Source organism: Rhincodon typus, chromosome 3, assembly GCF_021869965.1.
Source record: "Rhincodon typus isolate 14 chromosome 3, sRhiTyp1.1, whole genome shotgun sequence".
Lineage (NCBI taxonomy): Eukaryota > Metazoa > Chordata > Chondrichthyes > Orectolobiformes > Rhincodontidae > Rhincodon > Rhincodon typus.
This window is the reverse complement of record NC_063334.1, coordinates 124,947,406-124,959,850: the sequence shown is the minus strand read 5'-3', so window position 1 is coordinate 124,959,850 and position 12,445 is coordinate 124,947,406. Positions and strand designations below refer to the sequence as shown.

At 43.2% G+C, this 12,445-nt stretch overlaps 1 protein-coding gene across 2 annotated transcripts in view; it reads right to left on the bottom strand.

The window, feature by feature from the left end:
- Positions 1–12,445, bottom strand: part of LOC109932672 (LIF receptor subunit alpha) — a 195,186-nt gene that overhangs the window by 74,240 nt on the left and 108,501 nt on the right. For both annotated transcript variants that reach the window (XM_048619315.1, XM_020531812.2), the window contains exon 2: positions 6,752–6,897. In XM_048619315.1, coding sequence (XP_048475272.1) covers positions 6,752–6,833 — 82 coding nt within the window. In that variant the 5' untranslated portion in view covers positions 6,834–6,897. The remainder of the gene's footprint in view (positions 1–6,751; positions 6,898–12,445) is intronic.

Sequence of the window (12,445 nt, the reverse complement as noted above, 5' to 3'; positions counted from 1 at the left end):
AAATGGGAGTGTTAATTTCACATTAAGAGGTTGAAAATCACAGCGTGTTCATTAGAACCTGGAAGCAGATCGTCTGGCAACTGCCCCTGTGATCAGCAAGAGGAAGAGCATCCAGCAGAGGGCAAGGCGTCACTTCGGCGCATACATCAGAGCCTGGAAGCAGTCACCTGCACCAAGGAGAGGATCATCGTGGGCCTGGTATCAAGGAATGCTTAAGACCCAAACAGAACATCACTGCAGTGCTTCCCTCCCTCCCACCTCCTCTGACCAAAAAAGAATAAGGGTGAAAGAGGCATGCCATTGAAAATTTGTTGGTAGCACAGTAAGAAGTAAGGTTTTGGCTCAAGAGGCTTTGGTGAGCAGCGGCTCAGCAAAAAGTGCAGGTAAACCCAAAAAAAGTCCTTTTAACTTTCCTCTTTAGTCTTAGAGCATTTGAGATGGTAGTTAGGTCAGTGACATGCTCCTCCTGCAGAATGTGGGAGATCAGGGAGACTTCCATCGTCCATGATGACTACCCCTGTGGGAAGTGCACCCAGCTACAGCTCCTGGGAGACCGTGTTAGGGAGTTGGAGCTGGAGCTGGATGTGCTCAGGATCATCTGAGATGCTGAGCCCATCATAGATAAGAGTTTTAGTGAGGTGGTCATACCCCAGGTACAGGCAGAGAGTAGCTGGATGACCACCAGGAAAGGCAAAAAGAGAGAGTAGGCAGAGTGTGCAGGAATCCCGTGTGGCCATTCCCTCGAAGACAAGTATATTGTTTTGGATGCGGTTGGGAGGGCGATAGCTGATCGGGGAAAGCACCAGTAGCCAGGGTAGTGGCACTACGACTGGCTCTGGGGTACAGAGGGAAAGGGTAAAGGTAAACAGGACCTTCATGATAGGAGACTGGATAGATAGGGGGGCAGACAGGAGATTCTGTGCCTGCAGATGGGAATTCAGGATGGTGTGTTGCTTCCTGGGTGCGAGGGTCAAGGATGTCTCGGAGCAGCTGCGTAACATTCTCAAGGAGGGTGATCGGCCAGAAGTCATCGTGCACAGTGGCACAAATGACATAAGAAGAAACAGGGATAAGGTCCTGAGGAATGATTATATAGAGCTAGGGAAAAAAAAGTTAAAAACCAGGTCCTCGAAGGTGGTAATTGCCAGATTACTTGCAGTGCCACGTGCTGGTGAGGGTAAGAACAGGATGATATAGCAGATGAACACGTGGCTAAAGAATGGGTGCAGGGGACAGGGATTCAGATTCCTGGATCATTAGGATCTTTTCTGGGGCAAAGGTGACCTGTTCCAGAGGAACAGGTAGCACCTGAACTGGAGGGGGACCAAAATCCTGGCAGGCAGATTTGCTGGAGCTACAAGGGAAGGTTTAAGAGATAGTAGGAACTGCAGATGCTGGAGAATCTGAGATAACAACGTGTAGAGCTGGATGAACACGGCAGGCCAAGCAGCGTCAGAGGAGCAGGAAAAGTAGATTGGCGGTGGAGGGGGCGTTTTGGGATCCTCAACAGTGGGGAGGCAAGTGCAAGGCTGGAAGGAGATACAGTAATCAAAACTAGCAAATTGGAGACAGCTCAGGTTGGAACATGACATACAGCGAGGAACACCTGTTGGATTAAGCTGCATCTACTTCAGTGCAAGAGGGCTGACAGGCAAGGTCGATGAACTCAGGGCATGGATAGGTACGTAGGGCTGTGATATTATAGCCATTACAGAAACATGGTTAAGAGAGGGACAGGACTGGCAGTTTAATGTGCCAGGGTGCAGGTGCTTTAGACGTGACAGAGGTAGAGGAAAGAGGGAAGGGGGAGTCGCATTTTTGATTAAGGGGAGTATCACAGCTTAAGTCAGAGATGAAATAACTGAGGGATCATCCAGTGAGGCTTTTGGGTGGAGCTAAGAAATAAGAAGGGGATGTTGACATTATTGGGGTTGTATTATGGACCCCCAAATAGTCAATGGGAATTAGAGGAACAAATATGTAGGGAGATTGCAGAGGCTTGCAGGAGCAATAGCGTTGTCACAGTGGGGGATTTTAATTTTCGTAACATAGACTGGGACTGGCATAGTATCAAGGGCTTAGATGGAGTGGAATTTGTTAAATCCGTTCAGCAAAGTTTCCTCAAGCAGTACATAGAGGGTCCTACTCAGGAAGGGGCAAAACCTGACTGACTCTTGGAAAATATGTCAGGACAGGTGGGTGACATGACAGTGGGGGAGTAGTTTGGGACCAGAGACCATAGTTCTATTAATTTTAAAACAGTTATGGAAAAAGACAAAACTGGTCCACAGGTTCAAGTTGTAAATTGGGGCAAGGTGAATTTTGATGGAATTAGACAGGAGCTTGCAGGGGTTGACTGGAGTAGTTTGTTTGCAGACAAAGGGATATCAGGCAAGTGGGAGGCATTGAAAGTGTGATAGCTAGAGTTCAAGGCCTATATGTTCCTGTGAGGGTGAAGGGCAACGATAGCAGGGGTAGGAACCCGGGATGACAAAGAGATATTGAGGCTTTGACAAGAAAAAAGGAGGCGGCATGGCTCAGGTACAGGCAGCTGGGATCCAGGGAATCCCTGGAGGTATACAAGGGATATAGGAGCTTACTGAAGGAGGAAATCAGGAGGGCGAAAAGGGGGCACAAGATAGCTTTAGCTGAGAAGATTATGGTGAATCCAAACAGATTTGTTCAGTATATTAAAGGGAAAAGAAGTACTAGAGAACGAATCGGACCCCTCAAGGACCAAAGTGAACATGCATGCGAGGAACTGCAGGAGATGGGGGAGGTCCTCAATGAATACTTCTTCCTCTGTCCTTACCATAGAGAAAAACAAGACGACTTGGGAAGCTCGTGCCAATATTTTGGGGACAGTCCACATCACAGTACAGGTGGTGTTGGAAGTATTAGAATGTATGAAGGTGGATAAATCTCCTCATCCTGATCAGGTACATACAAAAACACTGCAAGAGGCTAGAGAAGAAAATGCAGGGCCCCTGGCTGGTATACTTGCATCATCGTTAGCCATGGGTGAAGTCCCGGAATGCTAGTGAACGTTGTGCCCTTATTCAAGTAGGGCTGCAAAGTAAAATCTGAGAATTATAGACCAGTAAGCTTAACATCTGTGGTAGCTAAGTCACTTGAGAAGATTCTGAGGGATAAGACATACATGTATTTGGAAAGACAGGGTTTGATTAGGAGTAGTCAGCATGGCTTTGTGCGTGGGAGATCATGGCCTCTCAAATTTGTTAGAGTTCTTTGATGAAGTGACCAGGAAGGTTGATGAGGGCAGGGCAGCAGACGTATTTCAGTAAGGCCTTTGATAAGGTTCCATATGATAGGCTGCTCCGAAAGGTTAGGTCACATGGAATCCAGGGAGAGCTAGCAAATTGGATACACATTTGGCTTGATGGTAGGAAGCAGATGGTAATACTGGAAGGATGCTTGTCAGACTGGAGGTCTGTGACTAGTGGTGTACCTCAGGGGTCGGTGCTGGGCCCGTTGCTGTTTGTTATCTATATCAATGATTTGGATGAGAATGTATTCGGCATAATTAGTAAGTTTGCAGACGACATTAAAATAGGCGGTATCGTGGAATGAGGAATGTTATCAGAAATTGCAGCAGAATCTTGATCAGCTGGGGAAATAGGCCAAGAAATGGCAAAATGGAGTTTAATTTAGATGAATGTGAGGTGTTGCATTTTGGAAAGTCAAATCAAGATAGGCGTTTTGTTGTGAATGGTAGGGCCTTAGATGAAGAGAGGGAAAAAGGCTTTTGGCACATTGACCTTCATCAGTTGGGACACTGAGTAAAGAAGTTGGGAAGTTACGTTGCAATTGTACAGGAAGTTGGTGAGGCCGCATTTGGGCTATTGTGTTCAGTTTTGGTCATCTTGCCATAGAAAGGGTGTTATTAAACTAGAAAGAATGCAGAAGAAATTTATAACCATGTTGCCAGGACTCAAGGGACTCAGTTATAGGGAGAGGCACAAACTAGGACTTTTTCTTTACAGCGCAGGAGACCGAGGTGGTGTGGGTGGGGGTTGGGGGGGCGGTGTGGGGAGGAGGGTGGAGGATCTTATAGAAGTGTATAGGATTATGACAGGCATGGGTAGTGTGAATGCACTCCGTCTTATTCCCAGCATTGGAAAATCGAGGGCATCAGTTTAAGTTAAGAGGGGAAAGAATACATGGGAACCTGAGGGCCAACTTTTTTCACACAGCAGTTGGTGGAGGCAGGTACATTAACAATATTTAAAAGGCATTTGGATAAATACACGGATAGAAAAAGTTTAGAAGGATACGGGCCAAGTGCAGGGAAATGGGTTAGTGCAGATGGACATTTTGGTCGACATGGACCAGTTTGGGCCAAAAGGGCCTGTCTCCGTGCTGTATGACTCTCTATGACTCTAACTTGTTCTAAGTTATAAAGAGCAGTACAACAGTTCTATTCTCCTTTAGAAAAAGCAATGATCATAATGGCCCTCTGACTTGTGTTTCCTTTTAATTCTCTGAGCACCACTAGCAAATCCTGCATTTGTTGAGTAAACCTAAATGTCCTAATGTGATGAAACACATAGAAATGAGAAGAGTAGGCCATTCAGCCCTTTGAGCCTGCTCTGCCATTCAATAGGATCATGGCTGATTCTCTACTTCAGTGCCATATTCCCTCTTTCTCCACTTAAATATCCAAAAATGTATTCATCTCGTTCTTGAATATATTTAGTGACTTGGCCTCTACAGCATTTTCTAGTCGAGAATTCAAAATGTTCACTATCCTCCGAGCTAAGAACATTTATCTTATCTCTGGCCTAAATGGTCTATTCTACACCCTGATACTCTGTATGCTAATTCTATGGAAAATAAACCAAAGAAAATATCCTCCCTCCTCAGTTCAGCTCTGTTAGAATTTTATACATTTCAATCAGTTCCTCCTCATCCTTCTCACCTCCAGTGAATATAGGTCCCCTCATAGGACAGTACCGCCATCCCTGATATCAATTTGGTGAACTTCTTCACCACTCCCTTTATGACCACTCCCTTTCTTTAGCAGGGAGATCAAAACTAAATGCAATACTCCAAGTGCAGTCTTACAAATACCCTGCCTACCTGCAGTAAGGCATCCCTATTCTGAACTGAAATCTTCTAAAGCTTCTGAAAGCTCTAATAAGCCTGAGCTGCAAGCTCAAACAGTCTGATATTATTCGACAATAGCAAGTCAGATACTTGTATTACACAGTGAATGACAACATTGAAGGATAATTTTCAAGGACCAGGATGGAAATCACGCAACTCGAGGCTGCTCCTCGCCCAAGCACTCAACCCCAGGTCCAAGCACAGCGATCCCAAACATGACCTGGCCATAGTTGGTCACTAAGAACTCCAGGTGTAGCCTACTGTACCAGGCCATGGTACTCTTGTCCAAATTCATCACGAATGCAGAGAACAATGATGGCATGTTCACCTGTTTTTGCACATACATTACTTCTGAGCTTCGCAGTGAAGACACTCAGAACAAGAATGGTTACAACATACTAAGTAGAGCCCCGTTTGATTCAAGTGTTCTCTTAACAAGACTTGAAAGTATATCAGAATGAATATTTTTGTTCTCCTTTCAAAGGATGAGCACTTTGCTGGCAAGGCCAATATTTGTTGCTTAACCCAAACGGACCTCAAATGCAGTTTTGTTAAAAAGCTGTAACACCAATAAGCTGGGACTTTTTCCATTGAAGCATAGGAGGCTGAGGGGTGACCTTATCGAGGTTTATAATATCATAGATAGGGTAAACAGCAAAGGCCTTTTCCCCATAGGATTGGGGAGCTCAAAACGAGAGAGTATAATTTTAAGATGAAAGATTTAAAAGGGACCTGAGGGGCAACTTTTTCCACACAGGGAGTGGTTCATATATGGACGAACTACCAGAGGAAGTGGAGTAGAAGCAGACACAGTTATAAGATTTTAAAAGACACTGGGCAAGTACATTGATTAGAAAGGTTTAGAGGAATATGGGCCAAATGCAGACAAAGAGGACTAGGTTAGTTTGGGAAAATTGGTTAGCATAGACGAATTGGACTGACGGGTCTGTTTCCATGCTGTATGATTCTCGTTGCACTCAATGTGCATATATTGAGTAATGTTGTGAGTGAAATTTAGAGCTTTCCACATGTTTACACACATGAGGATAAAATAAATGTTTCCTACGGAAATGCTCGAGTGAATACGGTGTGGTCGTTTTAAATAAACACTTAACCAAATCAATATTTAATAGTGGAAGTGCAGGGAAAGATACAAACCCATGTTCAATAATGAGCTCAAAAGAACTTAGTGGAATAAATTCATGAAGCTTAATGATTTACGTTTAAATTTTTTTCCTGTATTCTGGAACATGAATTATTTTAATTCAATATCTAATTTTTTTTATCCAAACGGTGCCGAAAGAAATTGCACACCTTTACTGAACACAAATTAGGAAGATAATTCAATGTATTTACAAGGGCATGGGAATATTGCATCAGTGATTAGAGAGATTATTTAAAGGAACAATCAGCAAATGGAGAATACTATATCAAAACAGAGGCAAAGAAAGGAAAAGTTGTCTCTTAATATCATCAAGCTGGAAAACTGCAGCACCTAGCTAAAAATTAAATGAGGGCAAAAACATCAGCCACATTTTATTAAATATAAGTCAGGAAAAAAAATAGTTACAAGCACTAAGCAGAACAACAAAAAAGAGAATATCAAAATTCAGTGCGAACTCACCTGCATTCTGTGCAATAGTCATGTGGTAACCAGATGACAGAAGGGCTAAAAGGACAAACCCAAATAACACCCAGAGCTTCATTCTACCAGTTCTGAATAGATCGACAGAACACGAGCAATGTCATCCACTAGAGTGTTCTTTTTCCCTGCAACAACAGCAATGCCCAAGTCATGATTAATCGTAGATTAAAATCCAAATGCATCAGAGCACTCAAGTACGTGACACTTAGAATTTTGCCCTTATGTACTATTTGAGTACATCCTGCAGGAACTGGCCCGGGTCATGCCGGATGCCTCATATCTGCAGACCATAAACAGTGCTGCAAAGCACTGATAACACTTAATATTCTAGCTAACACTACATCCTGCGCTGTTGTATAAATGATAAAATCAATAACATTGTCCTCTGAAAATTGTGATGATCCATGTGTCATTGGCAAATCTTCTGTTGGTTCGGACTTTTGAGGTACAATTTCAGTACCTCGCACTTGTGATGTGCGAATCATACTAAGGGACTGGTTCGGTCATGTGGGTATTAACAGATAAATCAGATTCTTTGTACCCCTCATTTCTGCACAAGGACTTTCAAATGCTAGGCATGCAGAACATCAAACTGAAGCAGTAAACCCGGCCAAATGTCCACTCCCTACTTCTGGGAGACTGAGAGACTACTGTCCAGCCTAAGATCAGACACTACAAAAGGATTCACCATCAGCTGAATTACTTTTGAATATTTTCAATACTCTTTTTAAAATTTAAATAAACAGGGATACAATGCAAGACTGCAGTAAAACAGAAAATAAAATTTCCCTAAGAGCATAAACATTGATAACGCATTAAAACAGCTTCAAAGCCTGCACTTCACAGAATCAACCACAGTTAATGAGAATTAGTGATCCGTTGGGACCGGAAGTCAAGATCTCCAAATCAATTTACTGTAAATGTGATGATTGATTGATCTGTAAATCAATGCTTTAGTTGGAACTTTGTAATAATACTATACAGATCACAAAAGTATGGAGTGATGTTATTACCACTCAATTAGAATCTGGCCAATTTCCCTTTACAACTCAAATGTATGACATTTGATTTGACCTCTGGAAGTGATGAGATGTTTTCACTCTGTTACAAAGATGAGCGTCAATGCTGCAAAACAAGGCCTTCGACTGACCTAAAATTCAGGGAAATTCAGAATCAGCTTCATTCTTGTCTTCGAAGAATTTCATCCTTCCTTCCTGCTAAGGTAAGGCTCTAGCAGTTGGCAAGGGTCTCCGTACAAATGCCTTGTTTGATATTGCAACTTTTGACAGGAGATATGACAGGGAACTTTGACAACCTAGCAAAGCAGAATGGTCATCACAACTGAGCTAATCTAGCCTATACATGATTTCAATAAGCATCCACCTACGTAACAATGACTACTCATGTTTACATGGAGCCTTTAGTATTATGAAACCTGAAGGGAGCATGACCAGAAAAAAATATCGACACTCCAAATATTGTTTCTACCCAAGAGCCCATAGATTGCAGTGGCTCAAGACAGCAGCTCACCACTTTTTCTCAAGGTCAATTAGGGAAGAGAAATGAACGTTGGCCAGCCAGCGACACCCTGCGAGAGGATAAAAAAGGATGAGTCTTTAGCACGGGTCACCAAAAAGGTCGATTTTAGGGAGTCTGTTGGGGGGAGACAGAAGGCGATCGAGGGGTTTATAGATCAAAATAAGAAGTCCGGCCAATTTTCTCCTCTTGCTTTGGAGGGACAAAAGACTTCTTACATCCTCAGTTAAATCTGCTCATTGGGAAATGAAGCTGGGGCTTTTTGTCTTGAATGGCTGAACTGTCCTAGTGAATTCAGCTGTTGTCAGAAGGTTCTTGTTGGTACACTCACATATACAGGCGGATCAATTGTGGCATTGCTCACAGAATCGAATACAAATTAAATATCCTTCAGAGCGCAGTGACCATGTCATAAATTTAGACATAGAAATCTAGGTCTTCTGGGACAAAACTTCATTTCAGGCCAGAAAGCAGGTAGTTACAAACAAAATTAAACAACACTGCCCAAATAATATACTTAAATTTAATATATTCTAGGCTAAGTTTCAATTATGTCAATCTTTTGAATTGCTAAACTTCAACGTTTCCAAGCATTAAGTTTTTGTGGTTCAACTATTCAGGTTCCAAGTGATTTGTGCTAAGTATAGAATCAATGAAAGCTATTGTTCCCATGCTGACAGAAATAGAACAATGGCAAAGGATCGCCAAATTTTCTAGTTGTTCAGTTATGTCTGGGACTAGTCAATTAAGAACGCAGGTGCAAAGAACAGCCAACTTAATGACAAATAACACAAAATGCTGGAAAGAATTTTTTTTTAGTTTATATACCACACTATATAATTTAAACTGAAGTATGCATTGCTGAAAAAAAGGACAAATTCTATTATACCAAACAACTTTTTGTTTATCTAAGTCTGGCAAAACATACTTGTGTCGAGATAAGGTGTAACTAGTTACTGAAGGTACAAGTCTTGCTGGGATGCAGCTCCATAGCCACCAGTCGCATACTAAAACCAAGTTGTTATTGCTTCATATTGAACTCAGCGACGGTCGTTCTCAAGAAGGCACCTCACCCAAGTTAGACAGCATTACTTAGCAGGGTATTCATTTATCAAAGCCATTCTTTTAGAAATCAGAGTACTGCTGATGGTGTAAATCTGAAGAAGAAACAGAGAAGGCAGGAGCAGGAGGCGGCCATTCGGCCCTTTCAGCCTGCTCCGCCATTCATCACGATCATGGTTGATCACCTCGTCCTGCTTTCTCCCCCTAACCTTTGATCCCATTTGCCCCAAGTGCTATATCTAGCTGCCCCTTGAATACATTCCCATTTTGTGGCATCAACTACTTCCTGTGGTAATGAATTCCACAGGCTCACCACTCTGAGTGAAGAAACATCTCCTCATCTCTGTCCTAAATGGTCTACCCCAAATCCTCAGGCTGTGACCCCTGGTTCTGGACACACCCACCCTGCATCTACTCTATCCAGTCCTGTTAGAATTTTATAAATCTCTTATGAGATCGCCCGTCATTTGTCTGAACTCCAGTGAAAACCTAACCTAGTCAATCTTTCCTCGTAAGTCAGTCCCGCCATCCCTGGAATCAGCTTGCTAAACCTTCGCTGCACTCCCTCAGACAAGGAGGCCAAAGCTGCACTCAATATTCTAGGCGTGGCCTCCCCAAGGCCCTGTATAACTGTTACAACACATCCCTGCTTCTGTACTCAAAACCTCTCGTAATGAAGGCCAACATACCCCTTGCCTTGTTGGCGAAATTCAACAAGCCTGCACCATCAGCTCTAAAGGGTCATATTGGACTCAAAACATGAACTCTGTTTCTCTCCACAGATGCTGCCAAACTTGCTAGACTTCTTCAGCACTTTGTTTTATTTGGAAAGACCTCATCATCAATCAACATATGAGGACAGATTTTCCAGTGGAGTGCACTAGGTAGTGAATGATCAAAAGCCGGAACTCCGGCTGGATATTTTTCTGTGACCTCCCTGATCAAGAATGCTAAATCCAATTGCAGCTACTTGGGAGGCAGGGAGGCTCACCACTGTACACTCTTTCAAACCTCCATGACAAAGCATTGATATGGAAAAGACCATTTTACCCATTTATTCCCTTCATAATATTCTTACATTTTATATGGAAGACAGGTATATGTGAGTACACTGTAATTCAATATTTGATGCTAGAATTTGATTTGATTTGAATTAGAATTAGGTTTAATGTCACATGTACTCAAGGTCAGAAGTCACAAGACACCAGGTTACAGTCCAACAGGTTTATTTGAAATCACACACTTTTGGAGCACTGCTCCTGCATCAGGGGAAGTCAGCGCTCTGAAAACTTGTGATTTTAATAAACCTGTTGGACTACAGCATGGTATTGTGTGACTTCTGACTTTGTCCACCCCAGTCCAACACCGGCATCTCCACAATCTATCAAGTACAGAGATATGTAAGTACAGTGAAAAGTGTACCAAGTGACCATTTCCAGCACCATCTTAGGTACAAAATCTTAGGTATAAATTCGAAAAAGGAGAAATAATGTTAAAATATTAGCATTACAGTTCTTCGCAGGCCAGAGGTGCATGCTGGGTCTCGCCTCAAGGCTGGGAATCCATAATCTGTTCCCGCTGGGCTTCCTAGAGAATTTGATTTATTATTGTCACATGTACCAGGATACGGTGAAAAGTATTGTATTGTGTACTAACTAGACAAATCATACCTTACATAAATACATCATGGTAATAGACAGAATGCAAAATACAGTGTTACAACTACACAGAAAGTGCAGAGAACGATCAACTCTAATATGAGAGGTCCGTTCAGAAAGCTGATAACATTGAAGAAGCTGTTCTTGAATCTGTTGGTACATGATTTCAAAATACTGTATCCTCTCCCTGATGGAAGACAGCAGAAGACAGTATTACTGGGGTGGGAGGGGTCCTTGATTATGTTGGCTGCTTTCCCAAGACAGCAGGAAGTGGTAGAAGGGGTCAATGGATAGAAGGTTAGTTTGTGTGATGGACTGGGCTGTGTTCACAACTTTCTGTAATTTCTTGTGGTCCTGGACAGAGCAGTTGCCATACCAAGCTATGCGTCCAGACAGGATGCTTTCTCTGGTGCAGCTAAAAAAGAAACTGCTAAGAGTCACTAAGGACATGCCGAATTTTGTTAGCCTTGAGGAAGTAGAGCCATTGGTCAACGTGGATGGACCAGGACAGCTTGTTGGTGATATTTGCTCCGGGGAATTTGAAGCTCTCAGACACCTCCACCTCAGCGCCACTGATTCAGACAGAGGTGTGTCCTCCACTCGGCTTCCTAAAGTTGACGACTAGTTCATTCGTTTTGCTGACATGGAGGGAGAGGATACTGTCTTTACACCATGCTGCTAAGCTGTCTCTTTCCTACACTCTGTCTCATTGTTGTTTGAAATCCAACCCACTATGGTGGTGTCATCAGCAAACTCATAAATGGAGTCAAAGCTAAATTTGGCCACAGAGTTGAGAGTTTATAATGGGTATAGTAAGGGGCTACATATGCAGCTTTGCGGGACACTGGTGCGGAAGTACCTTAGCCTTACTGATTGCGGTCTGCAGGTCAGGAAGTCGAGGATCCAGTTGCAGAAGGGGGAGCAGAGTCCTAGGCTCAGAGTTTGGAGATGAGTTTTGTTGAAATTATGGCATTGAAGGCAGAGCTCAAGTCAATGTGTAGGAGTCTGACGTAGGCATCATTGTTACCACATGTGCCAAGGATGAGCGTAGGGCCAGGGAGATGGTGTCTGCCATGGACCTGTTGCGACGGTAGGTGAATTGTAGTGGATCACGGCAATCTGGGAGACTGGAGTTGACGTGAACCATGACTAAGCTCTCAAAGCACTTCATAATGATGGAGGTCAGCGCCACTGAGTGGTAGTCATTCAGACATATTGCTTGATTTTTCTTCTTGGGTTCTGGGATGACAGTGGTCTTCCTGAAGCAGTTGAGAATCTCACAACGTAGTAAGGAGAGGTTAACGATGTCTGCAAATACTCCCGTCAGCTGATCCGCTCAGGATCCGAGTGCACAGCCGAGGTCCCTATCCAGGCCAATCGCTTTCTGTGGGTTCACCCTGAAGGCTGTGGTGGTGAC